Source organism: Alternaria incomplexa (assembly GCF_024043165.1).
Source record: "Alternaria incomplexa strain BMP 0042 chromosome Unknown scaffold_11, whole genome shotgun sequence".
NCBI classification, from domain to species: Eukaryota; Fungi; Ascomycota; class Dothideomycetes; order Pleosporales; family Pleosporaceae; genus Alternaria; species Alternaria incomplexa.
The window spans coordinates 345,857-373,847 of NW_026249860.1; the positions used below are offsets into that span (position 1 = coordinate 345,857).

The 27,991-nt window shown below is 52.6% G+C and overlaps 12 protein-coding genes across 12 annotated transcripts; 5 read left to right on the forward strand and 7 right to left on the reverse strand.

Annotated features, from left to right (window-relative positions):
* Window positions 1–207: 207 nt before the first annotated feature.
* On the forward strand, window positions 208–785 carry J4E90_007523 (uncharacterized protein; the record flags this gene model as incomplete). Its single annotated transcript, XM_051437058.1, has 2 exons — window positions 208–597; window positions 738–785. The coding sequence occupies 2 exons, from the start codon at window positions 208–210 to the stop codon at window positions 783–785; spliced, it is 438 nt and encodes a 145-aa protein (XP_051288804.1).
* Window positions 786–2,473: 1,688 nt separating this feature from the next.
* J4E90_007524 (uncharacterized protein) lies at window positions 2,474–4,078 on the reverse strand (the record flags this gene model as incomplete). Its single annotated transcript, XM_051437059.1, has 1 exon — window positions 2,474–4,078. The coding sequence occupies one exon, from the start codon at window positions 4,076–4,078 to the stop codon at window positions 2,474–2,476; it is 1,605 nt and encodes a 534-aa protein (XP_051288805.1).
* A 2,598-nt stretch (window positions 4,079–6,676) lies between these two features.
* On the reverse strand, window positions 6,677–7,489 carry J4E90_007525 (uncharacterized protein; the record flags this gene model as incomplete). The annotated part of the gene is made up of 2 exons (XM_051437060.1): window positions 6,677–7,320; window positions 7,486–7,489. The coding sequence occupies 2 exons, from the start codon at window positions 7,487–7,489 to the stop codon at window positions 6,677–6,679; spliced, it is 648 nt and encodes a 215-aa protein (XP_051288806.1).
* An 833-nt stretch (window positions 7,490–8,322) lies between these two features.
* J4E90_007526 (uncharacterized protein) lies at window positions 8,323–9,903 on the reverse strand (the record flags this gene model as incomplete). The annotated part of the gene is made up of 1 exon (XM_051437061.1): window positions 8,323–9,903. The coding sequence occupies one exon, from the start codon at window positions 9,901–9,903 to the stop codon at window positions 8,323–8,325; it is 1,581 nt and encodes a 526-aa protein (XP_051288807.1).
* A 450-nt stretch (window positions 9,904–10,353) lies between these two features.
* J4E90_007527 (uncharacterized protein) lies at window positions 10,354–11,028 on the reverse strand (the record flags this gene model as incomplete). Its single annotated transcript, XM_051437062.1, has 1 exon — window positions 10,354–11,028. The coding sequence occupies one exon, from the start codon at window positions 11,026–11,028 to the stop codon at window positions 10,354–10,356; it is 675 nt and encodes a 224-aa protein (XP_051288808.1).
* Window positions 11,029–13,223: 2,195 nt separating this feature from the next.
* Window positions 13,224–15,185, reverse strand: J4E90_007528 (uncharacterized protein; the record flags this gene model as incomplete). The annotated part of the gene is made up of 1 exon (XM_051437063.1): window positions 13,224–15,185. The coding sequence occupies one exon, from the start codon at window positions 15,183–15,185 to the stop codon at window positions 13,224–13,226; it is 1,962 nt and encodes a 653-aa protein (XP_051288809.1).
* Window positions 15,186–16,685: 1,500 nt separating this feature from the next.
* On the forward strand, window positions 16,686–18,176 carry J4E90_007529 (uncharacterized protein; the record flags this gene model as incomplete). The annotated part of the gene is made up of 4 exons (XM_051437064.1): window positions 16,686–17,054; window positions 17,106–17,403; window positions 17,456–17,570; window positions 17,624–18,176. The coding sequence occupies 4 exons, from the start codon at window positions 16,686–16,688 to the stop codon at window positions 18,174–18,176; spliced, it is 1,335 nt and encodes a 444-aa protein (XP_051288810.1).
* Window positions 18,177–18,589: 413 nt separating this feature from the next.
* Window positions 18,590–19,633, forward strand: J4E90_007530 (uncharacterized protein; the record flags this gene model as incomplete). The annotated part of the gene is made up of 3 exons (XM_051437065.1): window positions 18,590–18,701; window positions 18,757–19,407; window positions 19,467–19,633. 3 exons carry the CDS (start codon window positions 18,590–18,592, stop codon window positions 19,631–19,633), a joined length of 930 nt encoding a protein of 309 aa, XP_051288811.1.
* A 54-nt stretch (window positions 19,634–19,687) lies between these two features.
* J4E90_007531 (uncharacterized protein) lies at window positions 19,688–21,154 on the forward strand (the record flags this gene model as incomplete). Its single annotated transcript, XM_051437066.1, has 1 exon — window positions 19,688–21,154. One exon carries the CDS (start codon window positions 19,688–19,690, stop codon window positions 21,152–21,154), a length of 1,467 nt encoding a protein of 488 aa, XP_051288812.1.
* Window positions 21,155–22,883: 1,729 nt separating this feature from the next.
* J4E90_007532 (uncharacterized protein) lies at window positions 22,884–23,817 on the reverse strand (the record flags this gene model as incomplete). The annotated part of the gene is made up of 2 exons (XM_051437067.1): window positions 22,884–23,574; window positions 23,627–23,817. 2 exons carry the CDS (start codon window positions 23,815–23,817, stop codon window positions 22,884–22,886), a joined length of 882 nt encoding a protein of 293 aa, XP_051288813.1.
* Window positions 23,818–25,060: 1,243 nt separating this feature from the next.
* J4E90_007533 (uncharacterized protein) lies at window positions 25,061–25,977 on the forward strand (the record flags this gene model as incomplete). Its single annotated transcript, XM_051437068.1, has 3 exons — window positions 25,061–25,159; window positions 25,220–25,344; window positions 25,428–25,977. 3 exons carry the CDS (start codon window positions 25,061–25,063, stop codon window positions 25,975–25,977), a joined length of 774 nt encoding a protein of 257 aa, XP_051288814.1.
* A 109-nt stretch (window positions 25,978–26,086) lies between these two features.
* J4E90_007534 (uncharacterized protein) lies at window positions 26,087–27,383 on the reverse strand (the record flags this gene model as incomplete). Its single annotated transcript, XM_051437069.1, has 4 exons — window positions 26,087–26,620; window positions 26,668–27,045; window positions 27,146–27,192; window positions 27,308–27,383. The coding sequence occupies 4 exons, from the start codon at window positions 27,381–27,383 to the stop codon at window positions 26,087–26,089; spliced, it is 1,035 nt and encodes a 344-aa protein (XP_051288815.1).
* Window positions 27,384–27,991: the final 608 nt, after the last annotated feature.

Below are 27,991 nucleotides of genomic sequence, written 5' to 3' on the forward strand. Positions count from 1 at the left end.
TTGAAGATAAGCAGATCTCATCTAGCTCCTGAGAAGCCGTGTGTGATTTGTTGACTCGGACAAGCCCCAAGCCGGTTCTTCTCTGCCATAAACTTCAGCTTTTCTATTGTCCACAGCATTCTACTACCACACGCACCTTAACCTCTTTCTGTCATAACTTTCGAATCGAAAAGCAAAGATTTGCTGCCGACACTACGCACCGACACCATGACGGTATCAGTTCTTTGTTTCTACTCCCGTCGCCCAGAAGTCACCCCGGAGCATTTCCAGTCATACATGGAGGAAACCCATCTGCCTTTGATCAAGGAGGTCTTCGAGATGCATCCCCCGCAGTCGTACAGGTTGCGCTATGTAATACGCGTCAAGACCGGGGCCGGGGACCGACTGGGCGCTGTCACATCAAGCAGAGCAAAAGCGGATCCAGATGCGCCAGTTGTACTTGTCGGGTCTCCTCAAGATATGGATTGGGATGCAGTAGGAGAGATGGTGTTTCGGGATGAGCTGCACATCCAGCAGTGTCTGTCCATAATGAACGGCCCCGGTGGGCAGCGAATAAAAGAGGACGAGGAAACTATTGCGATACCGGAGAAGACCCGGGTAATATTAACGGCTGGGGACAACCTTTTCATCTGAGCCGGGCACGCGCAGGCGCACTTCAAGGGAGGACAGTACAATCTAAGGTACGTCTTCGAGACAGTTCTGTTTGCGAATACACTGACATCGATAAATCAGGGTAGATCGACGAGCGAGAGGACAAACGCCACCGGGTGGCGTCCGAGGAGTAAGGGGTCCTCCAAAAGCATAGAAATTCATCGAGACCGAGACCGCACAATGTTCTCGTTTGTGCCATCTGCGTGGGAAAAGTGTACGACAACTGGGACGCCGACGGAGAGGCATATGCGATACCATAGACAGTTGCAGTCTGATAGAGAATGACTATTGATTTCGAAAGCCAGGGAGTTCCAAATGAGCTACGTTTGCTACACTTGTCGACGGCTGGCTGTTCCGGGGGTCTGAACGACACGCCATCAAGGCGCTTGACGAAACTTTGCGACGCGTCGGGATCTGCACGCCCAGCGACGCGTACGCGGAAGCTCAACATAACGATCGAAGCTTCCAGATTGTGAGAAGCGAGATCAGATCATTGGCGTGTACAACAGAACAGGCGGACAGTATGGTGCGAGGATGAATGCAGGAGGGGTCAATGAGCGGACTTGAACAGTCGATGTTGTAGCGACAGTACCTAGGGAAGTGCAGAACACGCTAAGTCACATCACGTGACTCTGTCGTCATCGATCAATTTACTGTGGCCCAGCGCAGCGCAGCCGCTTCTTACAGAGAAGTTCCTTCCACAGCTTCAAGAGACCGACAACGGAGTTTGCATGCAAGGTCAACACACGAGTGCAACCTGCATTGGATCCAGAATTCCCGCGTTGCACCGAGTGCTGAGAGGCTAGGCGTACACAAGCCTTTCAGGGCTGTCGCAGATTGGATACCCCCAGGGCTACTATCCATTACTGCAGATTCACCGCCTCCGACAGCCGTGTATAATGGAAAGCCTATTACTTTAAGTTTTGCTACTGCTGCTAGGTGCTTCGCAAGCCAGCTACGACGCTCCAGGTCGTTACGCCATTACCTAGGTCTCCCGTTACGGAACGGCTCGGTTTCTCTCCGTGGGTCTTTTTCCGAACCAATATGATAACGTTTCAATACACAGTGGATATCGCAACAGCGCAATATGGTCATCGGCAACATCTTTGCGAAGCCAGCATTATATGCCAGATTACTAAATGGCGCTGCTTTGAGGTAGGTCACAGCATGCACATGAGTAATGTGCGTTTTCATTGCCACAACGCACACTAGCAATGCCCATCAAACCCGAGGGCTCCATTTGCTGTAACCCGATATCTTCAGGCCTCACTCAATTCGCCAAGGTGTCCCGCACGCAGGTTTTGCTCGCGCACCCACACGCATGACATGGCTAGGCTGATTCTCCTTCCCTTGTCTCACCGCAAGGTCGTGATTGGCGAGGAACGGGATCGGACCGTAACCACGACTCAGCAGTCGAGACCTCTCTGGCCAAAGACGATCATGGGATGGCACCGGTCAGCGGCGCGCAGATATTGAAGAAAATCTTCGCAATACCTTGCATCCAATAACGAGACTACGGAGCCGCGCAAACTCTGGGTCATGATGGGTCTCAGGATAAAGGGGAAGTGTGGTTTCAGTGGATGTAACCTCTCCATATACTGAGCTATCTAAGGCGAACGCCTATACATGATCCAGGGTCCAAGAACTATCGGACCAGCAGATACGCTAATTCGCCGGCATTCAACGGCGAGTCTATCGGGGAAGCTGGGTCGCTGCAGGCATCGTATTCGGCCCTGTAAGCCCGGACTGCTCTGATGGGACGACGTTCGACTCCGGTATAGTGATCAAGTACGAAGGAGGCAGACCAAATTAGGCATGGATCCTAATTCTCGACGTCGTTCGCGGTGCCCATCACTCCTTCTAGACTTTTCTCGGTACTTTCCCACTCCCTCCTCACCGCATCCAACACCCATGGTCCTCGAGGCTTCAGACGGAACCTAAATGGCCTTGGCTCAGTCATGAAGCCAACGACTATCATTTGCCATGGATCCACCTCTTCTCCCTGTATGGCTTCCACATCAAACGCCCATAGCAGATTTGCGATATTCATGAATGTTCCGTCAGTAGCGACACGCTTTCCTTGACATATCCTTCGACCTTGGCCAAACACAGGGAGTGGCAGATCACCGCGGACCTTCCCATCACGCAACCAGCGCTCAGGAACAAATTCCTGTGCATCACCAAGCGAAGGATCGAAGACTGCCTCGTCGCGGCCGATGGCCCACGCGTTCGCCATGATGGTCACACCCTTGGCAATCTTCACGCCAGCGAACTCATCCGCGCGATCAGCACGGCGCGGAATAGAACCAGGAGATATGGGTCGCCATCTGAATAATTCATGTGCTATAGCGTCAACGTAGGCGAGGTTGTGACGGTCCGAGAATGTAGGGAGACGCTCTCTGCCAACGACTCTGTCTAGTAGTTCATGCGCACGGGTCATGATCTCCGGATTGTGCATTGCTGCGACGAAGAGCCAGAGAATCTGACGAGGGGACGTTTCCATACCACCCTGAATAGATGTCGCGAGTGTGAAGGCAAGGTCAAGATCGGATACTGGCGAGTCGGTAGGAGCATATTTCGGTGCGGATGCGATTGCTTGCTTTGTCGCATTCCAGCCTGGCGCATCTCTACCATGGTGGAAGAGGCGCATGTAGAGCTTGACCTGAGCCGCGTAAAGCTTGTCAGCATACTGCTGCCACGGGGAGATGAAAGTAGGCAAGTGTCGAAGGACTGGCATAAGATCCGGGAGCTGCGGATTCGCGGCCAGATGTGTGACCTTCGCTTGAATTGCAATGACTTCATGCAGGATTGGCTCTTCGAACTTGGGTATGCGGAGACCGTAATGGAGGGCAAGGATGACACTGGACTGGGTCCGCTCGAGCAGAGGATATATCGTCTTCGTGGTGATTGTGGAATCATCTTTGGACTTCTCCAAAGCAGCGATGAGATCGAAGAGCAGTTGCTTAGCCTCGAGTTCCATAAGAGGTTGATACTTGCTTGCCGCCGGCGCACCAAGACTTGGTGAAAGAATGCGGTGGTGTAGTTTAAGGTGATCGTCATAGTCGTGCATCAGCGTAAATCGAGAACGACCTGGCCCAGCCCCAGTAATCATCTCCATGCTCACTGAGGCCGGTCGGTTGCTGTACCATTGGCTACGACGACTGAAGAGTTCAGTGACGGCCTCGTACGAGTTGAGCACGACAATGGGCACAATTCCAAACAGCTTGGGAACCGTAATCGGGCCGTGTTGTTTCGACCAAGCGCTCCAGTTTACCAGTGGTTTCTCGATTGGCGAGCTATGGAGATCACCAATGAGGGGCAGCTTGAGGAGGGGCTTCTCGGATGCATCTTTGCTCTTGTTGGTGTAAAGGTAAAGTGCGGTAAGGGCACTCACGGCCAGAAGGACGGTCACGACAAGGCTGGACATGGCTGAAGGAACCCACGAAAGCTGTGGGCGACACAACCACTTGTAGGTGTCCAGAATGGCGGATACGTGCATGCACGGCATTACTCAAGTGGATTGTTCCTGGAGCCATGTCCAAAACGAGTTAGCCCAGCCGGCACTTGGCAACAACGGCCACCTTTCGCGTATGAAGCCCCGAAATCGTGATAACAGCTTGTTCGGATCTGGACGGCAGTGTCTCGGCGCCATGCCCTCGTATTGCGCGTGATGGGCTCTTCTTCTTGCGACTAGACTCCCATCACAGCTGCCGCCATCACTGACGTGATCAAAATCGGAAGACCCGAAACGTTCCCCGGACAGCATCGCATTACACATCAACCAAGCGCTGCGTGCGCGCGTGGGCTGAGAGGCTCTGATATAGATCTGCTCGGGTATGCATGGCGAAACCGTTCGCGTCGCGGCACACGCTTTATCCGGATTTTACACGGTAGCCCGCCCTCCCCAGGGCCTGAAGCGTAGTGGGCAAGCTCGGATGGGAGAACCTGCATGCGCAGGTCTTGTACAAGAGGAAAGGCAGGTCACGCGTCCTATCAGCAACGAGAATACGACACCGCACAGAATATGCCCCAAAGCCTAGCCGGATGGGGCCGCTGTCACGGTTTTAGTGCCGTGGGCCCAGTCGGGGTGAACGCCTGAGCCGGCACGTCGGGTGAGGAACGGCTCTTCAGGCCTGCGAAGGATTTCTTGTTGGAATCCTAAGCCAAGGGGTATCTTGATCAGCGCGGGAAAAGACATGGGGTGCGCAAACAGAAATGCGAGGCTTCGCACGGGGAAGTCGGCAGCTCATATGCCCAGCTCCTCCCCAAGATCGATCTTCCCGCGGTGGACCAGCTTGTTTATACACCTCCGAGCCTGCGACGATACAGACGTCGGCGCGTGAGTCGCACACCAGAGTACTACATCGGGATCTGCACGACAACATGACCACCACATTTCCTATTCGAACTCATGACCAGAGAGCAGTACTGGGTGTCGCATTCAGCTTCTCAATTCTTGCTGCACTGGCCGTCGCCCTACGACTGATCGCTCACGCGATTGCTCACAAAAGATGGACAATTGCCGACTACTTCATCATTGCCGCCTGTGTAAGAAATTCAGCTCCGGATATCGCCAACACTACTAACACTTTGCAGATTTTCGCTATCGGCCTGCAATCTATCAGTATTACCGGAGTCTTTCATGCCGGCATTGGCTACGATCACGTCCAGAACATCGTAGTAGCGTACGGCCTCGAACCTATCACCAAGCTCTCGCAGCTCATCATACCCCTGCAGTTTCTGTGGGTTCTGAGTCTTAGCTGTACCAAGATTTCTATTCTGTCTCTGTATATTCTGATCTTTCCGATCCGATGGGTGGTCTGGAGCTCCTACGTGACCATGGTCATCATCGTTGCTTGGACAATCGCAACCATCCTCGCTGGCTGTCTGATTTGCCGGCCCTTCGCCTACAATTGGGATAAATCGATTCCTGGAGGAAGCTGTGGCGATCAAGTCACCTCATTCACGATTACCGGAGTCATCAACTTGGTCACCGACGTCATGGTGCTTCTTCTGCCCATGCGTCCGTTATATCAACTGCAAATGGCGACGTACAAAAGAGTGACTCTCGTCGCCGTTTTTGGCCTGGGTACTTTGTGAGTCGAATTGAGATGCTGTCGTCAGCTCTGATCTAACCGGAGCAGTACCTGTATCGTCAGCGCCTTTCGCATCTCCGTCCTATCCAGCATGGACTTTACCGATATCACCTATACGATCCCCAAAGCCAATATCTTCAGTGGCCTGGAGCCATGCCTCGCCGTAGTCCTCGCATGCGTGCCTCTGATGCATCCACTTCTCGGTCGCTCCGCAGCAACACCTCACGCGTCAGGGAAAAAGAAGTCCTCGAATGCTGAGTCAAAGTCCAGTGGGCCGAAAGCTGTCAGCGACGACGGGTTCGAGCGGCTAGACGATGATACGAGTCACCTGTGGCTCAAACCGATGGGGCTGCAGCATCGCGCTGATGAATCGGATTTGCAGGAGACCATAACAGGAGATGCAAGCGAAGGAGATCAGGAGTCTCTTCATGGGCATCGGGGGAACATCGGTATAGCTACTTGAGCTGTTGGCTCTCTTAGATCCTAGTAACGATCACACGACCTGAGGAATAATCATAAACGAGTCCCGCTATTCACTGCTATCTCTTGCTAGTGCCACCAAGCCTTATTGCCAGTAGGTAATGCGAACTTGAGTCTGAAGACAGTCGCGAAGGTCGATCCAACGCTGGACAGGAAATTTCGGAGGTAGCTGGACAGTCGGTTGCGCAGATCCTATGTTCGTATGCTGACCATGGGGCTAAATCAAGCGGCTGTACACATCACTCCGGCGGTAGCATCTAATAGATCCAGTAGTAATCAGCTTTTGCAAGGAAAAGTAGAGAACGTCGAGAGGAAGCGACCAGTGTGAAGATCTTGGCGTTATTATGGCCCGTGCTTGCCACCCGTCCCCAGTTTCTTGTCGCGCGTCATTCACGCGTCGGATATTGCTGCTTCCATGCCATCAACATTACTTGTCGACCGCAATACTCCTACTTTCCGACATCGACGAGTATCTTGATATGTTTATCCTTCTCGTATAGCAGCGCGAGGATACCATCTTCCACCACTCTATCCATCGAGATTGTGCGCGTGATCATCTTCTTCGCATCGATCGCTCCTTTATCCAGCGCGTCAATAACTCGCTCGAAATCCTCACTGGTGTAACTCAGCGCTCGGAACAAGTCAGCAAGGCTTCGAATCATTCCAATGGTTTCGCGTGATGGCTTACCTGTAACCAGCCTCTTTTCGCCAACCAACAGATTGTCTGGGTTGAAGGGCATCTCTTTGCCCCACTGGGCAACATTCACCACCGTTCCCCTGCTTCGAACTGATAGACACGCGGACTTGATACTGGCAGCTACTCCAGCGCAGTCAAAAGCAACGTCAGGGCCTTGGTCATTGCACAGCATCTTGCATCTGGAGACCATGTCTTCGTCCGTCGGATCGATCGCCGCTGTAGCTCCAAAGTGTAGAGCTAAGTTCCTTCGATTCTGAGCAACTTCTGCAACGATCACCTGGGCAGTATCCAAGGCTTTCAGGCATTGGAGAATGGCTAAACCAATCGGGCCAGCGCCGATAACCAAGATGTTGTCCCCTGCTTTGGCGGCCGACTGTTCGACAGCATGCCAGGCAACTGCAAGCGGTTCAACCAAAGCTACGCCAATCTGTCAGTGTCCTTCCCTACCTCAAGTGAGCTTCCCGACTGTCTTACCTCCAATTTCTGACGTTATCTTCTCAGGCAGTTTGAACACGAACTGCGCATCTACGCACACCCGATCCGATAACCCACCTCCCCAACCCATGATTCCCACGAACCCAAACGAATCGCAACAATTGGTAAAGCCACCTTTGCACGAAACGCATTGCTCGCAGCAAATGGTAGGCTGGACGGCCACTCTGTCTCCAACCTTGAGACCTTTGCGCACCTGCGCTCCGACCTCGACGATGTCCCCAGAGAACTCATGCCCGAGAGTTACAGGCCATGTCTCGCCGGTGATCGGATGAGGCGTGTCTTTGAAAGGAAGAGCATCCGGTATGCAGTAGAAGTGCAGGTCGGACCCGCAGATCCCACAAAAGGAAGGTCGAATCTTCACTTGATGGGCATCACATACCGGCTCTGGAACGTCGTGTTCCAGACGCATGTCCTCGGCCCCATAGTAGCGAAGAGCCCGCATATTGGTGGTTCGAAAGGGTTGGACGACGCAGTCTGAAGTGGTTCAATTTCGTGGTTGAGTATCGCTTACAGACAAGTGGATGGATTGCACGAAAGCAGTTGTAAGTTCATAGTCCAATGTACATGCTAATCTTGTAGCTTTATACTGAGGCTTATGTGCTAAGGAAAGAGGGGTACCAGCCGACGTCACGCAAGATGCGTGTCAGCCCTAGAGACTCATGCGCAAAACGCGCCAATGCTAGACATGTCAGAATCACTGCATATTACCCCAAGCGGAAGGAAGTTGCGTCGCAGAACTGATGTTATCCCATTTCGACCGTGTATTGACGTTCTATCTTTGGGAAACAGTATTGCTCAAGGCGAATTTACATCTTGACTATATCCGCCTTCACATGAATTCCTAACGAGGCGGCAATCAGGTATAATCTCAGATCACTTACACATAAAATTCCGATAAGCAGATCAACTTCTGTCTTGATCACACTGCGCCCCCGGACCTTCGAAATAAGCTAACACAGCATCGATATCCCCGACCGTGAACTCACGGCCACCAGGATACGCATGAGTCCGTGCCCATCGCGCCGCACGAGCGAGCTCGCCCCAATCCTTCGGATCTTGCGCCTCCGGACAATCCAGCAAAGGCATGCCAGGATGATAATTAAAGCGGGGTACAAGCGACGTCGACGCCAATCGTTCCACGTCGCTGTAGTCAAAGGTCTGGTTTGCTGCCATGAGTGCATCAACTTGCCCTGCTGCTTCCTGGGGATCGAGGTATAGCCAAGAGTCGGGGAAAGCGTTGTCGTCTTGTACATAGCCTTCGGGTATGCAAATATCGGGGATGGCGGGCAAGTCCACCTGGGCTGGCTGAGAAGCCTGGTACACGAGCTCTGATGCTACTGCTGCAGCGGCGTCTTGCGACCTCGATCGTACTGGGTGCGCTTGGAATGCGTGGCTATAGCTGTGCTCATTGAATTTCAACCCGTTGTACTCTTGGGGTTGTGACTGCATCTGCGGAGGCCACTGGAGTAGATCTTGGGAGTTGGCTTCCATCGTCGGTGGATGCTGTACAGCATTCGGCATTAAAACGCCCATTCCCGTCGGAGGCATGCTGCTGTACCCTTCGTCCCAGGACGAGAAGCCGACCATTGGCTGCATTTGCTGTTGAGCCAGTGGATCCATCGGAAAGGCTCCTCCAAGCGGCGAAGGCTGCCCAGGATAGAAACAGGGAACGGACTGAGCAGCCTCCTCCTCGGCAGCCTGTCGCTGGCGCCGCTGTTCATTCAGCTGCTTACGACGCTCACTTTCTGCCACTCGAACCGCTTCGGAGTACCGACTTATGACAGCCTCATCGTAACGATCTCGGGTAGTTTCAGTGGGACCAATGCATCTGAGAATGAGCTGGATATCATCCGGGAACATAAAGTCCGTCAGCTGGCCGTGCTCATCAAGCTTCTGGTACTGTAGCGCGAATACCAATGCGCGAGTAAGATCACCCATGTCGTCATCCACGGGCAGACTCTTCAGACCAATCGCTAAGTTCTTGAATGGTATTGACGGCGGTGGAACATAATCAGCTTTCTTTGCAGCCTCCGGGAGGAAATTGTTGATGCACATCACCGACTTGTCCCAGTTACCCGGGACGTGATGCTTCGCCTTGGTCCAGGTTGGGTAGATTCTGCGCATCGTCTTTCGATACGTGTCCGAGATGTGGTCACGGGCGCGCTCTCCTTCCTCGGAACTGGTCAAGCCGAGGTGACGATGCTTGTCCAGAATTGCAAAGTGTACTGCAGCAGTGATGCCGTTACACAACATGCGCCATGCGACAGCAGGATTGCGGAACCATTGTGGGAGTATTACGATAAGATCCACGAGAGTTGCATTGATCGGTCCACCATTAGGCAGCTGATACTCGTGGGCCGGAATGTCAACCAGGAATTGAGCGCGAGGCTTTCCTCTCGCTGGAGCTTTCAGCACTGCTGTGTCATCACCCTTCTTTCTAGGGAGTTGATGTGGCGCAGGCGAACCTCCAGGGCCCGCTTGCATTGAGTTTCCGTGTGGTGATGGCGTGTAGCGTGGATCAGGCTCCGTGAAACTCATACTATCTTCGGGATAGTTACAGTCGATTCTAGTAGATTCTAGCGAGAGTGGTGGTAAGTTGCGAGGTGGTGGGTCTGTGCCAAGGGCAGAGTAGGGCGGTTGATATACTTGAGGCGCAACAGCAAGCAGAGTGAATACGAAGAGAGTAAACTAAGTTTCACTGACCGTTGCGGTGAAGCCTATTCTACCATGGCTTCGTATCCCTTAGTATGTTCGATAAGAGAGTTTCATTCCTGCGCCGAAAGTCGTCGCCTTGAAAGAACTGAAGAACGAGGACATTCTGAAGGAAGTGAATATGATCTGGCTTTCATGCTGATATCGTACAGTATCTCCAAGACTTTCTGAATGTGCCATGATTAAAGGCGTACCAATGCTGGACTCAGAGGACTAGCAGCTTCAAAAGCCCTTTGAGCTCGGAAAATATCCCGGCGGATAGTTCCAAACTTCCTTGATGCCAGCATAACTCGGGAAGTTTCCACCTTCAACAGGATTATCTTGAGTCAAATCGATAACCTCCACAGTCGTAGCTGCCAGCTTCACCTTCTTGCGTCTCTTATCTTGCTCGAATCTGCTGTTTCCCAAGAGCCGCTCCTTTTTCCTAATCCTTCTCTCTTTTGCCAGACGTTGAGAAAGCACGCCTTCTGGCTCGTGGTATTGATCCCAGTGGCACAGATGGACTAACTCCGTTTCCCACGTGTGACTCATTAGATCGACGTTCGCAGGCCGGTTGAGAAGGAGCAGAGGTCGAGATGGGCCAAAGTTTTCTGGCACGACTTCCCACTCGTTACGCCAGACTCTAGTGGTGACAGCATCTTCGTACGCCGCAGCCTGCGCATTCATCGCAACATTCTCATGAAAGTAGGGCGCCAGCGGAATTCGTCTTTGTTGTGTAGGAATGATCGGCGCTATATGAGGTGGATCGGGTGGCGGGGTGCCGTTGAAGTAGCCGTGGAAGTGAGTCTTCTGCTGGTAGCTGGGCACTGCGCGTGCGTCTTCTGTTCTTTTCGACTTGTGGAAACCATACTTGTGTGGGTTCCCAACGCGCTGTGAGTGTAAATGAGCTGGAGCCATAGTGAGGCGGCCGGATGGTTGGTGATAGTGGCTCTTTTGCGCAATGCGTAGTGGTGTGGGTGTCGTGGGCGTTGTCGGAGTGTAGCTTTTGACTGTCTGGTTGAGTTGCAATCCAAGGCTCGCATTGAAGTCTTGAGCCCTCAGGGTGGTGATGTAGAGCCACAAAGCTATTGTACGCCGAGCTATACGATGATCCTCTCACGTCCTCCGTTTTCACCATGGTGAGAATGACCTCAATAGGCAGTGGTGGACGTGAGAGACAAACGAGAGATTTGCCCCATTGTGCGACGACGTAGCAGTAAAAGTGTGATGTTACCCAGGGAGAAAGGGTTTGTATCCCTGTAAGGACCTTCTAAACGCGCGTGTTGATCGACTGCTTCCATGGTTCACAGTAGCGGCTGGGGGGTGGTGACTTGCTCTTCGGGTAATCAGGTAGGCGCTATCGCCGAAAGCGGGCCCGGGCATCGTCGGCAGCGCCGTGCCTACCGCCGCGAAATAAAACGCGCATCACAAGCGAGAAACGTGATTATGAGAGCGCAGCATGAGAGGGAGGAAGCAGGAAGAAAACCGCAAGGCAGCTGATATTGGAGGTCAGGTTGGGGTTAGTAAGCGGGGGTGGCGGGCCCTGGCCCGGGGACAGCAGGCGCAATTCACATGGCGGCTGCATGAGTGGACTGCAGGCCAGCTACGAACCAGCGCTAGCCTTCACAATGTATGTAATGCACGATTTTCGCCCCACAAGATCTTCGGTTCAGTGGTGTGTTTCACATTTTTGCTTTTCTAAGATGTGAGACGAAGCTGTTAATTGCTTGTCCATCTCGGGGAGCAAAGACACGGAAGTGCCCTCGCATCCGTAAGTTGCTAGACAAGCTTCCAGGCCACTGACACTTCGCAGAACATCGCCCAATCCTTATACCCTCACCTTCCGATTATAGACACACTCGGTGTATGGGATGCAGCTAAAACGGTTCACAGCCTTCACAAAGAGAACACCCTTGCCATAATGAGGTCCAATCCACCGCCGTATCCAAGAAGATCAGTGACGATCACGCGCGCTGCCATTCTGAGAAGCTGATGAAGAGCTCTCCTTGATCCACGACCAAGTCTCGTCCATGTCTACAGGATCCGAATGAACTGAGTCAGCGGACTTGCTCTTAGACTTCTTGGGGTTGATAGCACGCGGGGTCGAAGAGATAGCTCTCGTATTCTTGGAAGCCGGTATGCGACAGTATCGAGAAGCATGTTCCCTGGCAGCTCGAGCTACTTCTTGTGCGTCCTTGACGACCTGTCTGGCTCTGTAAAGCTCGTCTCTAGCGGCCCGCGCGGCTTTCTGGATACGCTTCTTCTCTCTGGCGTCGCGTCGCTGCCTACGGGTGAGTCTGGCATACTCATCGGCTGGCGTAGTGACTGGACGTGAAGACTGCGGAACGTTGACAGCAGGAGGAAGCATGGTTGTGACTGCGCAAGGTGAGTGCAAGATCGCTGCAGATTCGAGGGGGTTTACCTGGAGCATTTGGACGCTCTGAGCCGATGAGTGGAACGCTAGAGACGCCAACAAGTTGACCATAGCCATGAAGCCTATTGTGCTGCCTCGAAGACGGTACGGTAGGTTCGTTGCCGCCAGTCCTTGTCTCGACAGTGCTGAGCGTGGCGACCGAACCGCAAGCCATGATGCCGACAGCCCGTCGCCGATACTTCCGGAATGATGTTTCCTGCGTGCAAGGTGAGGTGGATTGGAGTAACAGAGAGAATTAAGTGTGACTGTAGTGTGAGAACTCAGTTTGGCTTTGTGGGTTGGACAAAAGTGAGCGTGGAGCCCGTTATTGCCAAGGCAACGACTTAGCGCGCACCTCCTCACCGTCTTAGCGAATGGTTGCTTGTCCTTACCGTATCTAGAAACTGGAAGCAGTCAAAATAGCATAGATGAGAAGGGCGGGGATATCATGAGAGATGCTCGTCCTGGAAGATATTAGCACGCTTTCACTGTGATAACTATGTAGAGTGCTGTGCCTGTGAGAGCACTGCGAAAAGACAGAGAACCTTCGAAAATCAATAGAACTGTGTGGATATGTAGATTAAGGCATCTACATGCTATGTACATAAGCTATGCATTGCCGCAAAAGGAGGGAAAATTAGAAGAAACTACATCATCACTAATGCTAAGAGTCATGACCGCCAATATGGATGCGCTCATCTCACCAATCAGAGTTCCCGTCATCTTCAGAGGCATCTTCTCCCATATCGCTTTCGTCATCCTTGACAACATTGTCTGCACCCATGTTTCCCGTCCGGCCAACCATACGCATCTCCGCCGGAGTGAGAATCCGCCTGTTCGAAGCCGGAGTGTTTCCCACCTCACTCTCATCCGCTTCGTTATCTTCTTCTTCCTCGCTATCTAGGGCGTCCTTGGAGTTATATGAGCCACCGAAGCGCTGACCGCGAGGAGACGATCGTGTGCTAACCTTGGCCTTCTTGGTGCGCTTCTTGGGGCCGGCATAAGCCTCAGAGTCAGAATCAGAGTCGAGCGCTTCAGGCAGCACCTCTTTGTTAAGGCATGATGACGACCGAGTCCTTGGTGATCGACGGGCAGGCGTCCTTGGCGACGTCTTCTTGCTTCGCTTGGACTTTTGCTTGGTTGATGTGTCTTCGTCGTCTTTGTTGGAAGTACGCTTGCGTTTCGATGAGTTACGGGTGCGCGGCGTGAGTTCATCTTCGTCCGACGTGTCATCTTTCATGACGTTCTTACGCCTCGAACCCTTCTTGGTGGCAGTGACTGGCTCGTCGTCGTCAATGTCCAAAGCATCAAAATCGAAGTTATCTAGATCTGCTTCAGACTCCTCTTCAGATTCTCCATCCAGTAGCTCTTCTTCATCCGAGTCAACCACGAAGTCCTTCGGCTGTTTCATGAGGCGCCCATTCCTATCACGCTGTCGTGCACCGGCTCGCTTCGCATTGTTCCGCTTCTTTTCGGAAGTGTGTCTCCGAATTGCAGCATCGTCGTGATGGTGTGGGTGCACAGTAGAAGCACCCCCGAGGTGAGCAACCAGGTTCTGGAAATCTTGAGGATATAGCCAGCTCGAATCGTTATTCTTCACGCAATATTGCACACATCGTGTAAGATCTAGCGCATCATGCCCTGACGGCATAATCTTGACACCGTTTGCCATATCGCGAAACGGAATGCTAGGAGGTGGTTGAGTCGCCGCTACAGTCCTTTCACGGGAATTGAAGTTGTAAGGTGGATCAAAGCCTGCTACGTTGACACTGGTTGGATCAAATCCAGCGGGTCTCGGTAAATTCGTATGTTTGGCAACTGTCCAGTTCTCGTAAGTCGGTTCGGTCTTCTCGCGATGAACCATTGGTCCTTTCATCATCCGATATATCGTATTGTTTGTAATCGGACCGTACGGCATGTCTCGGTAATGGTTAATCATGTCTGCGAAGGTCCCAGATAGGGCGCCATTGTGGAGAAAACGGTCCATGATGTCGAAGGATTTGATGGCATGCGGAATGAAAGCAAGTGTTTCTGCCAAAGTTAGGTTGCCATGGGGAAGATCTAGCCAAGCCGAAGGCGCATCCTTCAGTTTATCATAGTATGGGGTACCTGGGCCAGTGGATTTCCTTCCTTCGGAAATCGGTTTCCTTTTGACAATCTTACTGGAAGCAATGTCTTGGTGAGCGACAGGAATTGGGATTTCGTTTCCATTTCCAATGAAGGCAGGTTGTTCATCTGGATAATTTTGGTTGTCTTCTTCGTCACTTTCAGGCTGATCAAAGAGATGAGCTACAGCGTACCCATCGTGGATTGCAACCTCAGCGTGTAGTGGATACCACTGGAGGTCTGCCGGGATATTTTCTTCTTCCCTGTATTCTACTGCAATCATGGGGTCGATAACGCGATCATTGAAGGCGGTTCTCGCCTTCCCAAGGCGGTGTTTGTTGTGGCCATCGATGATCTTGCACTCCTCATGCATTGATTGATGAAGCACCTTCATTTGATCAATACCCCGGGAGTTGCATTCCATCAGGCTCTCTTGATGCTGTGTTTGAAGCAGTTCGCGCACGTCTGGGAGGTTCGCGAAGAGATGGCCGGCATTTAATTGTGCTCGGTCGAGCATATCCTGGACTTCGTCCCGCGTGAATGTGATTGGAGACATGGTTTCAATGCAGCCTGAGTATAGGGTAAAACAGTTGCTTTGGCTGGTCAGGGGTGAGACAGTTGAGTTGTGCTCACTGAAGTTGAGATTCGTGGGATAATATCAAATCGAAAGAAGGGGAGTTTACCGTGGAGGAGTGAAAGTTCAGCACCTGCTTGCCAGTATTGTTTTCACTCGCCGTTATGTGTACTAAAGACACTGTGTATACAACAGGAGGACCGCACGTCTAGAGGAGTGTGTGGAGGCCGAGGCGACAAGGAAACAAAGACGTCGAGTCGAACATTGTTCGACTCTTTGTTTCAATGCTCGTAAGAAGATTCAAGACAGACTGATTCTGGTGATGCGACGAATGCGACCTGATAACCGACATTGCACAGACTCAAGATATACATCCCGGCCTGTCGATTGCTTCTCATCATCGTGTAGCATGAAGCAAAATCTCCGGCGCCAACGATGTAGACGTTTTGACGTGAGGTTCTGGCTCTTGAGCTGTGTTTCCAATGTAACAACCTTAATGACAGACATTACTGCACTTTAATCATCTGCTGGTAAAGTCGATACTTGAATGTCTGCGGACGACTTTAGATTGCTGGATGGCAAATGTTTCTGCAAGCTCTGGATGTAGCATACGGTGGCCGTATTGGTTGGCAAACAGTTGGCCTCAAGAAAACAATAGTTGCAGTTCTCCATGGCATTCGTATCCTGGTCGATGCTGCAGTCGCTGATGTGATGTGATGCGATGCGATGATTGGGGTCACGGATGGGGTCGGCAGCCGCAGCACTTGAGGCCAATCCGTCGGGGAAGCCGCTTATCCGGTTCCGCACTAGCGCCGCTTCCGTCCGGAGATTATTCCAAGGTTCTTCACTCTATCCGCGGCTTCCCCTCATTTCCTTGCGGCATCCGGGTCGGTGCATTACAGTACGACCAGTTCGCAGGGTCGTTCGGTACAATGATTGCCTGAAGATGCTCAGATCCCACTATATTGTTCCTGGCCCTGCCATCGTCGCACTTGGGCAATTTGCGGAGGACATCCATAGAGCCCGCCTGAGCAGCAACTCCGCCCAGCCTGCTGCGCCGCAACCTATGCATGTAGACACAACGCGACAGAACCTGCTCGGCTTACCTCCACCGAAATAACGTATTTACTCACGAACAAAGTAAGCCCGCAGATGACGTTGCTACCCCTCGCCCAGGAATGCCATGGCAGGTCTAGTGCAGAACTGGCAGGTCAAGGCCACCACATCTTGGGGAAACGTCCCGATTACACTTCATCCATGATTAACCGGGCTCTTGGGCAACATCAACCATGTCACCGTGCGCACGTTGAGCTGCCAATGTCCATGGTCAGGGCTTGGAAGAACACGCTTTGTGCTTATCATGGTGCCAGCAAACTAAAATGCGCCCAGGTGAGGAAGATGGTCAGCTATATAAGGCCCATCTTCTACAATCTTGAATACCTCACGCTCGTCAATTGATCGCTTCCGTGGCGGAACAACATCATGAAGTTCGTACTCAGCCTTGCCTGGCTATCCCTCGTTGCAGGTGCGACTATCCGCAGTCCACAGCCTCGTACATATGATGGGTACCAAGTCCATCGCGTCCGAGCTACTGGATCCCAATATGCTGCAGCAAAGCGAGCTCTTGCTGCTGTTCCTCACGAAACTCTAAACGAGATTCGTGGAAACCTGGATGTTCTTATTGCACCCGAGCAGTTGGACGCCTTCAAGGCTTTGGGGCTCAAGTCCCGAACCTTGCATGAGAATCTGGCCGATTCTATCGCCCGGGAGTCGCACGTCAAGAAGGCCTGGAAGAGGCAAACCAACGGTTCAGAAGATGCGTGGTTTGATAGCTACCACCCGTATGAAGACGTAGGTGATGTATCACTGCGATTCGATCCAAAGCTGACTGACCATTGTTAGCACATTACGTGGTGGCGCGATCTCCAGGAATCCTTCCCAGACAATTCGAACTGGACGAGCACTGGAACATCTTTTGAGGGGCGCGACATGTTCGGCGTTCATCTCTATGGAAAAGACGGTCCAGGAAAGCCTGCGGTCATCTATCACGGAACTGTTCACGCTCGTGAATGGATCACTGCAATGACCATTGAGTATATCGCCAAGGCCCTCACCTACGAATACAAGGCAGGCAACAACTACACGCAAGCCATTCTGGATAACTACGACATCTACATGTTCCCCTTTGTCAACCCCGATGGTATGTCCCATCACCAAAGATAGATCCACTGGTTGTTGCTAATCCATGCTAGGCTTCGTCTTTTCTCAGACAGACGACCGCCTATGGCGCAAGAACCGTATGCCGCCACCAGAGAACGCTGCCAACCAGACCTGCTATGGTCGCGATGTGAACCGCAACTGGGAGACGTAAGCGAAGTTTCTGCCCTATGCGTATGGCACATACTGACATGTAATAACAGAAACTGGGATGCTGACCCACGCGGAGCTTCGACAGACCCATGCTCGCAAACATACAGGGGAGAAGCGCCCCGCGACACGCCTGAGAATTTGGGCATGGACAACCTGATCCGCAAGATCCGCGATGAGCAAGGCATTAAGCTGTACATTGACTGGCACAGCTACTCCCAGCTGATCCTGTACCCATTCGGCCACAAGGAGACTCTCTATGCACCAGAGCTCGGTATGTGGACCAAGGCCGCTGCCCTGATGAGCGAAAACATTGCCTACTACTCGACCAATGCGACTACCTACACCTACGGCCCTAGTGGAGCAACCTTGTACCCGACAACCGGTGCGTCTATCGACCATGTGTACACCATTGGTCGCGCCAAGTTCTCCATGACCATCGAACTGCCCGACACCGGTGACTTTGGCTTTGTATTGCCTCCGGAGAGGATCAGGCCTGCGGCTGAAGAACAGTGGGTGGGCCAACAGGTACTGCTCAGCCTATTGGATGAGGAATTCTTCGATGGCGAAGGCCCAGCTATTGGCGCATTGGGCACTACATGGTAGACACATGTAGGTGTTAGCTCAGCTTTGTTCTATTGCAGTTGGTACAAAGCGCTGTCTGTCAACATTGACTCGTAATAGCAAATCAAGATGGCATTGTCGTCTGTCAAGTCTACATTCGTCTTTATTTCAAAATCCTCTGCTCACATCTTGATATACTATCGCACACTCTATTCCATGCAATCTCCCAAACGACTGGAAGAGCGTTTTTCCTCTCATGCCTTGTCGCCGTCACCTCCATTTCCACGCGGCTAGCGCTCACAACGACGCGTCCGTGCGCAAGAAGTGAAGGTAAAGCCAGCATCTCTCGTCATCCTCATCTTCCCCATTCGGCATATTGATATCATCGCTCTTATCACCACTCCTCGTCCTCACTACAACGCTAATCGAGAGCTTTTGACTTGAATGCGCCCAGCATGCTTTCTTCCACCGATCCGCACTTTACTACTGCAAGTACGCAATCGCCAAAAGCCATGGGACATACTTGGCGTACGCCCTCTCCCACCAGGGAGGCCTATATCAGCTCCAGTGAGTTTATCTGCTTGATTGATCGGGCGCGAGCCGGACACTAACACGTAGACAGGCAACGTCAACTCGCCGCAGGTTGTACCTGAAGCTCACGATGATCTCTCCGACGAGTATTCAAGCTACCAGCAACGCATTGAAAGCCGCGCTTCTGGTACTGCGGCGGTGGAGACTGCAAAGCATAATCGACGACGCGACGCAGCATTGTCACGCCTCTACAACGTGTTCGACGGCAAGAGTGACTCCGGCGACCAGAAGCCATACAGTCAGACTGTTAGCGCCAACAGCGAGGACAGAGGTGTAGGGCAGCTTGAGCAGCCATCCACGCCCAAGAAGAACCGCGTTCCGCTCCTTTGGCATGGACTACCATCCCCAGAAACGCCGACGTTTCACAACTATACACGAGCTATCCCTTCAGCTAGCTCTGCGCAAGAGGAGCTATCATGGCAGACTTCCCTCGAGGAGGCCAAGAACGACGTTAAAACTGCCCTAGTGACGGCAAATCACACTACCAACACGTTTTCGGTACCGGCGCAGTCTCCTGTTGACGAAGACAATGCGAACGATGACGGGTTAGAGCCTATAATCTCCCAGACTCCCAAGGATGATACCGGGGCTGATGCGAGACTGGCTCGCGAACTTGAAGAGTCTCTGAACCCGACGGCCACACGTCGCAGTACCAGACTGCGCACACAGCCCAAGCCATCATGTAAGTACTGCTTTCCTAGTGATATCAGTGCATTTGCTAACCGCTTTCCTTCATTCAAGACAGTATTCAAGTACCACTCGCGGCGCCCAAGACTCTTCGCAAATTGTTGCCCGCGACGAAACCAACGGAGTCTTCGGCACATCCAGAGTTCAGCTTCAGCACTGAGCCTATCAAGGCCGACCCTGTACCCTTCAATGGACTGCCCACTGTTCACTCGCTGTCATAGCAGCTGCAATATCCGCCCGGAGGCAGCACACATCCGTCATACCCATATCCTTCTATGGACCCACGCCTTCTCTTTCATCAGGCCTTCGTCCCGATCATCGGCGGCTTGCCAGATTTCACCCTGGTCCAGAAGCTCGTGCTCCCTATGGGGTGGAAGCATGTCTCATGGTCTGGTCTCCTGCCCATCGCCTTCGACCCGTATCGTCAAGCGTTCAAGCTTACACCGGTTGGGCCAATGCCGCTTACGTGCGAAGAACTCCATCAACAAGGTCTCCACAAGTATGTACCAGGTGGCGAGCTGCACCCCGAGTATGGCATGTTGCCCGAAATGCTTAAGCTCAGCGATGGTAGTGACGCCGACATCTTCAACTTCGATGGAGCTGATTGGACATTGCCGTGGAAGGGTCAGATCGACTCCCACGCCCCCTCTAATGCTACAAACGAGCAGCTCGGCAGCTATGAGCTTTCCAGCCCCATCGACTCTGACACCCTCGCGCCCGTTGTCACTTACCCATGGAGCGAAGCCCGGGATTGCCCGGACAAGGTTTTCGACATCTGCGATGCTTGGCGATGGCTATCATGCAAAGAGACCAAGCCTGAGGTGGACTTTATTCCCACGCCTGGTATGAACTGGCGAGGGACTGGCGCAATGCGCTCACAACGTAGACTCAAGTCACCCATTCCCGAGCTGATGATGCTTGCCATGCCGGACCCGACTACATCGGAGAACAAGCATATTGTATTGCTTCAGAACCAAGATGATGGAGTCAAAGACAAGAACCAGTTTTGTCCATTCAAGAGTGTCGCGACATCCGTTATGGCCGACATAACCCTCCTTGAGGACACCGAGTTCACGATCATGGAGCTACTGTCGTACTTTCCTCAACACTACTACTGGGGTCATGCAGCTAAGCGATTGACAAGGGCGGGTGTGACTGGGACCCTGATACGGGATTTCCTTATCATGACGCGAGGGCTTCAGGGCGATGAGATTATGATGGCAAACAGTATTGCACAGGCAGCTAAGGTTGCCAAGAAGAGGGATTGCGTTAAGGTCGAAGAGATGGATATCGATGAAGTCGGGAAGGATACACCATCACCTACACCCGCTCCGGTCATCGATTCCACGGTTGTCGACTTGACTTCGAGCTATACTGCTGAAGGGTGGATCTACGATGTATGGGAGAAAATCGACTACCCGCTTCTTGCCCTCGCCCATGGCTTGCAGTCGTTGCCTACAGGTGTGGATGCCGGTCCGCTGACCGCACTCATACTTTGGTGCCGAGAGAAAGGTCGGTACAAAGCCATGCTTAGCGAAGTCCCTGCGCTGCTGAAGAAGGCAAACATTGAGCCGCTGATCGAGCCTGGCGAGAGTGGCTGTCCAGATAAAGAAGTCGCAGGCAGACATGCTGGGGCATTGAAGAAGGACAGACTAAGGGTGGTTAGAGATGCGGGTGTCAGCAAGAGGGCATTGGATGGTAGTGTTGGTGGCACTCAAGGAAAGAGAAGGAGGGCTGAGTAGTGTCACCGGGAACCTCATATGACAGCAAGATGTGCTGCGAAAGATTCGGGGATGGTAGGGCTTTGGGAGGTCTCTTGAGAGGTATATGCATAAGTAAATTCCGTGCATGATCGGCGAGGCGCGATACGTATGGCAATCGACTTAGTCGCTTCCCTACCAATAACCAATCGATAATTTTGAACACCTCTTTACATCGCTGTCTAGTGCATCGGAATGCCCGGCAGCGGCCCAAGTCCACACTACACCTCGTCAGCAAACCTCCTTCCCCTCTAGCAGCATACTTACAGCAGGCGCCGGCGACGGGCATCCACCATTGGAGCTCATGTAGCAGCCCATCTCAGCAGCATGCTTCATCAGGCACTTCTCATTCGTGCTGAGTAAGTTCATCGGCACAATCGGCATAGCGCATTTGCATGGCTCTTTAAACGTCGGTGTCGGTTCTTTGTGCCTGTGGCTATGCGTGCGGTTGTGCTTACGCATTCCGCTGGGTGAAGGGGCGATGCTGGCTTGTGGTGCAGCCCAAGGGTAAGGTGTTGCAAGAGCGGCAGTCGCGAAGAGAATGGTCGTGAGAAGCGTCGATATGTACATCGCTGGTGGTCTGAAGGCGTGGTATGCGTTGAAGCGTGTTGGGTATGAGGTGCTGTAAGGTGCAGACAGCCAAGCGTCTGGGATTCTTTGCAGGCGATCTGAATCTTGTAGGAACCGTGGGCGCCACGCGGCAGAGGGCTTCTTCTACCGAAAACTCGCGATCCAGTACGCGGCGCAATATGGGTTGATGAAGTTCCATCTAATCATGCAGCGCCATCGTCCAGTGATGCGCCGCCGGCTAAACACCCATATTTGGAAACGGAAGTGTGAAAGCGGCGATAAACAATGAATACTTCTTGTTGCTCTTTTACTTCGAGTGTCTATGCAGGTGCAAATACTTGAACGCCGAGGATCTAACGGATGTCTTGTTTCGCTTGATACTTGCCGGCGTTCTCGGAGAGGAATGATCGATTCAGTATATTCTGGATTCGCTAGTCGTGATGCCTCCCTGTACTCACTAAGTTGCTACCGTCTCTTCTTTATTGCCATTGTTTTCTCGTCAGCTTCAAGCTCATCAGAGGCGAACTCCTGATCCTGACCATAGGACCTGAAGCCCGCATAACCAAAAGATGCGTCGGAGGCTACCCAACAAGCTGGTTCAGAGGGGTCAGAACGACCATGCCACTTCGAAGTATGGCGCTGTAACCCAGCACTTCCATCCCAGTTGGGAGTATGTGGAATTGTTGCGTGTGTATCGAAGGTCGCCCACTGTTTTCCGCGTTGCTGGCTCTGAGCGCAGTGTCGGAAGCTTGACGCGTCGCGAGAGCGCATGCCGCAATTTAGCGTGTTTTTGGCCCCTCTAGCCTCCAGCCATCTCATTTGGAGCATCCACTTCGCGGCCAGAACGCGCCCTCGTAGTCGGAATTGACAAAGTTTCTGCACGTGCCGTGCTTTTGGTACTGGCGATGAGAGACCAATTTCACAGTTCCAGCTCCAAGATCGAAGACGTCATTCAGCAGGCGGGCCCGCAGATCCCACTTGCGCGGGCAACCGCACTGGAATACATGCTTTAGATGTCACGACTGGTCCATCGTACTCAAAATAACGATGCTGTAACGGCATGGGTGATTAAAAGCAGTTACTACAATACATGCATACCTAAAAAAGAGGGAAACTGCCAATTCGAACTTACCACTCCCCATCAATTCAGCGTCGACTCGAGATTTTTCATCTCTCGTTGCAACCTCCCGTCATCCCTCAGATAGGTAAGTACATACACATCCTTTGCTGGGGGAGATATTCCCGCCACCTGTGGGCTTGCCTCGAATTGAGCCTGTGTAAATATCTCAGTCGTAGAATCAGAGATGCAAGTAATGCGGTCGCCTGGGCCGCGAACACTCGCAATGTAGTGTCCGCCTGCGGTCTCTGTTCCTTCGCCAGAGTGGGAGATGACACTAGATAGCCGGTAGCGGAGGGGAAGATGGGCATTCTCTTGATATTGAGTTAGGTCGAGTATGTTGGGGTGAGCCATGCGGTGGTTGATCTTGTGTTCTGTAGCAGGCTGCGGATTGCCGTTTTTGTCTTTCTTTTCTGCCTTTTTCATTTGGAAGATGGCGAGTTTGATCTTAAGGATTTGAGGGCCAGCTTGAATACTGGTCGTGACCAGATGGATAGTATCAGCTACACATATGGCACAGTGAAACGTTCTACGCTCTTGGAAGAATCTAGACAACGCTGCGTTGAAAGTTGTTGTGGCCGTGGGCACATTTAGAAGGATGCCTGTTTCTGGAATCCGCGCAATGAGTCTTTCGTGACCACATGTTATACATCGGCCGTTCTCTTGTCTGTCGAGCTGGAATAGTGCGCGGAAGTCTTCTTCCCATTCTTGCGTCCTGGAACTGGTGAGTATGCATGTCAATAGTGTACACATGGGCGTTTACTCACTCACTGGCGACTTGCAAGCGTTGCAGAATCACCTGATAAAAGTCGTTAGAGTCCAGCTGAACTAGATCCTGGCCGTTGGCGGCCAACTGCGCGACATCCCCAGCCAATGCGATTCCTTGTATTCTTGGTATGTTGGGGGCGACTGTGGCGTTGGGAGTGTTAGCCCAATAAGTGTTGACCAGCTCTCTCATCATGCATCCAGTACAATCTGGCACCGCATTACCGGCAGCTGCTCCCCAATACAGTGGAGGATTTGCATGACAGGCATTACGTATGTTACTGCCACCAGTGCCTCGTCTGACCGGGCGATTATGGTTTTGGAGCCAGTTCAGTAACTGGGGCTGATGCATCAAGGCCTGGAGCGCGGCGTTGATGTAGCACCAGTTGGTACCAGTTGTGAAGCCTCTGCTTCTCTGTGGCCTAGCACGCCCACGTATAAGCCATCTCTTACTTATACGTGCAGCCTAAGAGATGATCAGTAAGAACAATCAAGCTCGGGGACGAACATACTATGCGGTCCCGATTCTCCTGCAAGTCCGAACGAAGGCTAACACGCGCGTTAGCTGGAGTACCGGTTATAGCCGCCGGGATACGGGCGCTTCGTCGACTGCCCGCTGGGGCTCTATATACCCTAGGAGTGGCCATCTTGGATGTGAAATTTCTGTAAGAATATCTGAATTGACCCGAGGTTTGGAAAAGAAGACGATAGTGTTCACAAAGTACTGGCATCGATGACGGGAAACTGCGAGTTTAAAAGCCACAAGATGACCGCCACAAAGGAACAATGGATGGGACGTCAACCGCCATTGTCCTCTTGCCATCGTTTGACATGCACCCAAAGAAAGGCGGAAGCGGACACGATGAACGCGATGTGACATGCCCTGTAGTTGCCGCAAGTCTGAAGTTGTCGCATCCGGTAGAATGGAGATAAGGACATAGCCCAGATTTCGATAACTTGAGTAGCATACACACAGCCTTCGTGAAGATTCATGCTAAGAAAAGCAATCAGAACGCTCAAAGCCTTAGGCTACAACATCTTGAGCAGAAAATGTCGTAGTTTGATGAGCGAGGCCGTCTCTTAATCAGGGCGGAGAAAGAAAAGGGGTGCATGCGATGCAAGCTTCAGCATCATCGCGTTCTGGGATAGGTGCTTGCTATTTTGCCAGACATAGTGGTCATTTTTCGATATCTGCCAGGTAGTTTAAAAGTTGTCTCAACGCTGAGCCTTCACACGAGACGTTTTCATGACATCGTGAGAGTTTGTCAGTGTAGAGCACGAAAGACGGAGCGCTCAAGACGCACACTCGCATATCCAAATAGCGTCTTGGCACCCCCTCCACCCCCCATTGGCCGTTTCCCCATCCACCACCACACGACGCACATCAGCACTCCCTGCAGTCACAACTCCACTCACCCACCGATGCAATAACCACCATGGCAACCTCAGAGACCCAAGGCGCATCTTATGAAGCCGAGCACGTACACTCTGTCTATGAAGAAATTGCATCCCACTTTTCTTCCACTCGCTACAAGGTGTGCGTCCACCCGTCACAAATATTCCAAAACCGCATGCACGACTAACGCGAATGCTAGCCCTGGCCCATAGTCGAGCGTTTCCTGAAAGAACAACATGATGGCGCTATAGGCGCAGATGTCGGATGTGGAAATGGGAAGTATTTGGCTGTCAATAAGAAAGTGTGGATTGTGGGTAGTGATCGGTATGTTCTATTTTATTGTTCACTAGATTGACTATCCTACGACTCGTCATGGCTTTTGTGCTTAAAAGTTAACGTCGATACAGATCTACAAACCTTGTCAAAATCGCGAAACAACATGAACCGCACGATGTGGTCGTAGCAGACAACCTCTCTCTGCCTCATCCAGATGGGGTTTTTGATTTTGCTATTTCGATAGCGGTCATCCATCATTTGTCCACGCCGGCACGGAGAGTAGAAGCTGTGAAGTGTGTTTTGGATTTACTGCGGCCTTCGTCACCGTCGAACCAAGGTGGAGGTGCTGGACTGGAGGGTGGCAGAGCACTGATCTATGTCTGGGCACTTGAACAGAAAGACAGTAGAAGAGGCTGGGACGAGGGTCACGAGCAGGACGTCATGGTGCCGTGGGTCTTGAAGCGGAAGAAAGAGAAGGAGAAGGGGCGGAAGAAGAAGAAGGATGAGAGTCAGGCTGACGAGGAAGAGGCGTCGAAGCCGGACGGCGATAAGACGTTCTTGAGATACTATCATTTGTATCGGAAAGGGGAGCTTGAGGGGGACATTGAGCAGGCTGGTGGGGTTGTGTTGGAGTCGGGATATGAGAAGGATAATTGGTGGGCTATTGCGAGACTCAGATGAGTATCTCGGTAAATATTTACTTGTGCTATACCTCATACGTGAACGTGTAGCACATATTAATGTGGTCTACTGCTTGCAGCCTGGTGCGTTCCAACTGCGCATGGTGACCTTACGCCTTCGTCAAGTCTACAGGCAGGGCGTGACTGCTCTCAGTCAGCGGAAAGAGCTGATAGTAGAAGCCCAGAGCGCCTGCTACAAGCACAATATAGTAGGCCACGGTCCATCCAACACCCCTGCCCCGATACAGTGGGACGCTCTTCTGCTCATCGTCCTTCTTGTCAACGTCTGGCGGTCCGATGGGACTGCCGGCTTCGACACCCACACGGCCGTAGAACCGCGGAAGGCCCATCCAGTTGCAAAAGGTATGCGCTACCATGCACGTGTAGACATTTCCGGTTCTTATGAAGACAAAGGCTGCGAAGAAACCGAAGAGCGACGTGTATGTGAACTGGAAGAGTGAGCGGAGCACGGCAACGAAGAGCGAGACTTCAGAGTGGGTTATGCGGAACTCGTAGAGGTGGTGGAGATGCGCGATGCCGAAATACAGTGGCGTGAGGAAGACGATCTGCTTGCCGGAGAACTGCGCGAGGACATGGAGGGGGATGATTAACGAGCGCCACACGACTTCTTCACTAACGGGGCCCTGGGCAGGTTAGAATAGGAAGAGGTGGACTGGAGTAGACGACCTACGACTATGTAGTTCCTGTATCCGATCCAGCTGCTCAGGGTCTCGTGGACGCCCTTTAGTTTGACCCAGTCTCTCCAGTCGCCATCTACAATGCCATGCTCGAAGATGGGACCCGCGAAGAGGATAGTCACCAGAAGCATGGTCCGGATGGTATCTACAAGTGAAACAGGCCAGATGCCAAGCAAACGGATGATCTCCATGGCCGATGCGTCATGTTGGTACAGTACGACGATGGTGAGGACGGAGCATAGGACGGTGGAAAAGGTCACTGCGCGCACCCGGGCGCGTATCGACGACGGCGCATCGCGCGTAAGAGTCGGAGAGGGTCGCGTGGCGGGCGACAGGTAGAAGGGGATTACGTAGATGAAGACATAGGCGGCCTGCAGGCGTGGGTGTTAGTTACCTCAGCATGTTTGGCGCGTGCGGTGCCATTGGGTGAGAACAATGGCAATGGTGGTGGGGAGCGAACTTGAAACGTACCGACAGAAGCGCCGCAACTCTCGACGAAAGAACAGGCGGTTTGGGAACTGGCACCACGTTAGAGCTCATGGCGATGTTTCGACAGGAAAGCGCAACAGAGTTCGTCCGATGTGGGTCGCGCAGGCGTTTAGGAGGTTTTGAGGTGGAGGAGCGCCGACTTACCGCCCTTGACATGGCGCTGGTACAAGTCTTCGAGCGCACTGAGCTTGTCGCGCCAGCCGTTGAGGGGTGGAGGCATGGCGAGGTGTTGCAAAAAAGCAGCCGCACGTCAAACGCGCTACAGAAGAGGCAGGAAAAGAATCATGGGCGTTGTTTATAGGTGCACAAGACCCCCCCGCGTTGTCGCGCGCATCTTGTTGGCGCAGCGCAGCCTTTCACCATCGATACCCCGCCAAGCCCCATCGGACACGCTGGATCACGTGCTCCGATCGTCCGTTCCCTCGTCTCGGCTCCTGCGACTCGCGCCATCAGCGCCCACGACGTCTTAGCACGCCCTCCCGCGTTACCCCTGCAGCACGCACAACCAAAGGCCCACTGGCCAGCCTCTCTGCCATTCAACGGCTAGTCCGCCACGCTGCGCGTCGTCACTGGCCCGTCCCAAAATATAATTTCATTTTAAACGTTCAACCGCGACGCGCTTCTCCCGATTGACTAGGAAGGCTGTTCGACGAGGGTTCCCCAGGCGCGTCGCAGTGATCGCACTCACAGGTGGACCGCGCATCCAGCAGCTCATATCATCTTGTCGACCGGTATAGGCTAGACGAAAGTCATATTGTGCGAATTGGGTCCATCTCTGTACAAGTCATCATAAGTCGCGGGTCGTGCTCCAGACTGGCCGGGGCTGAG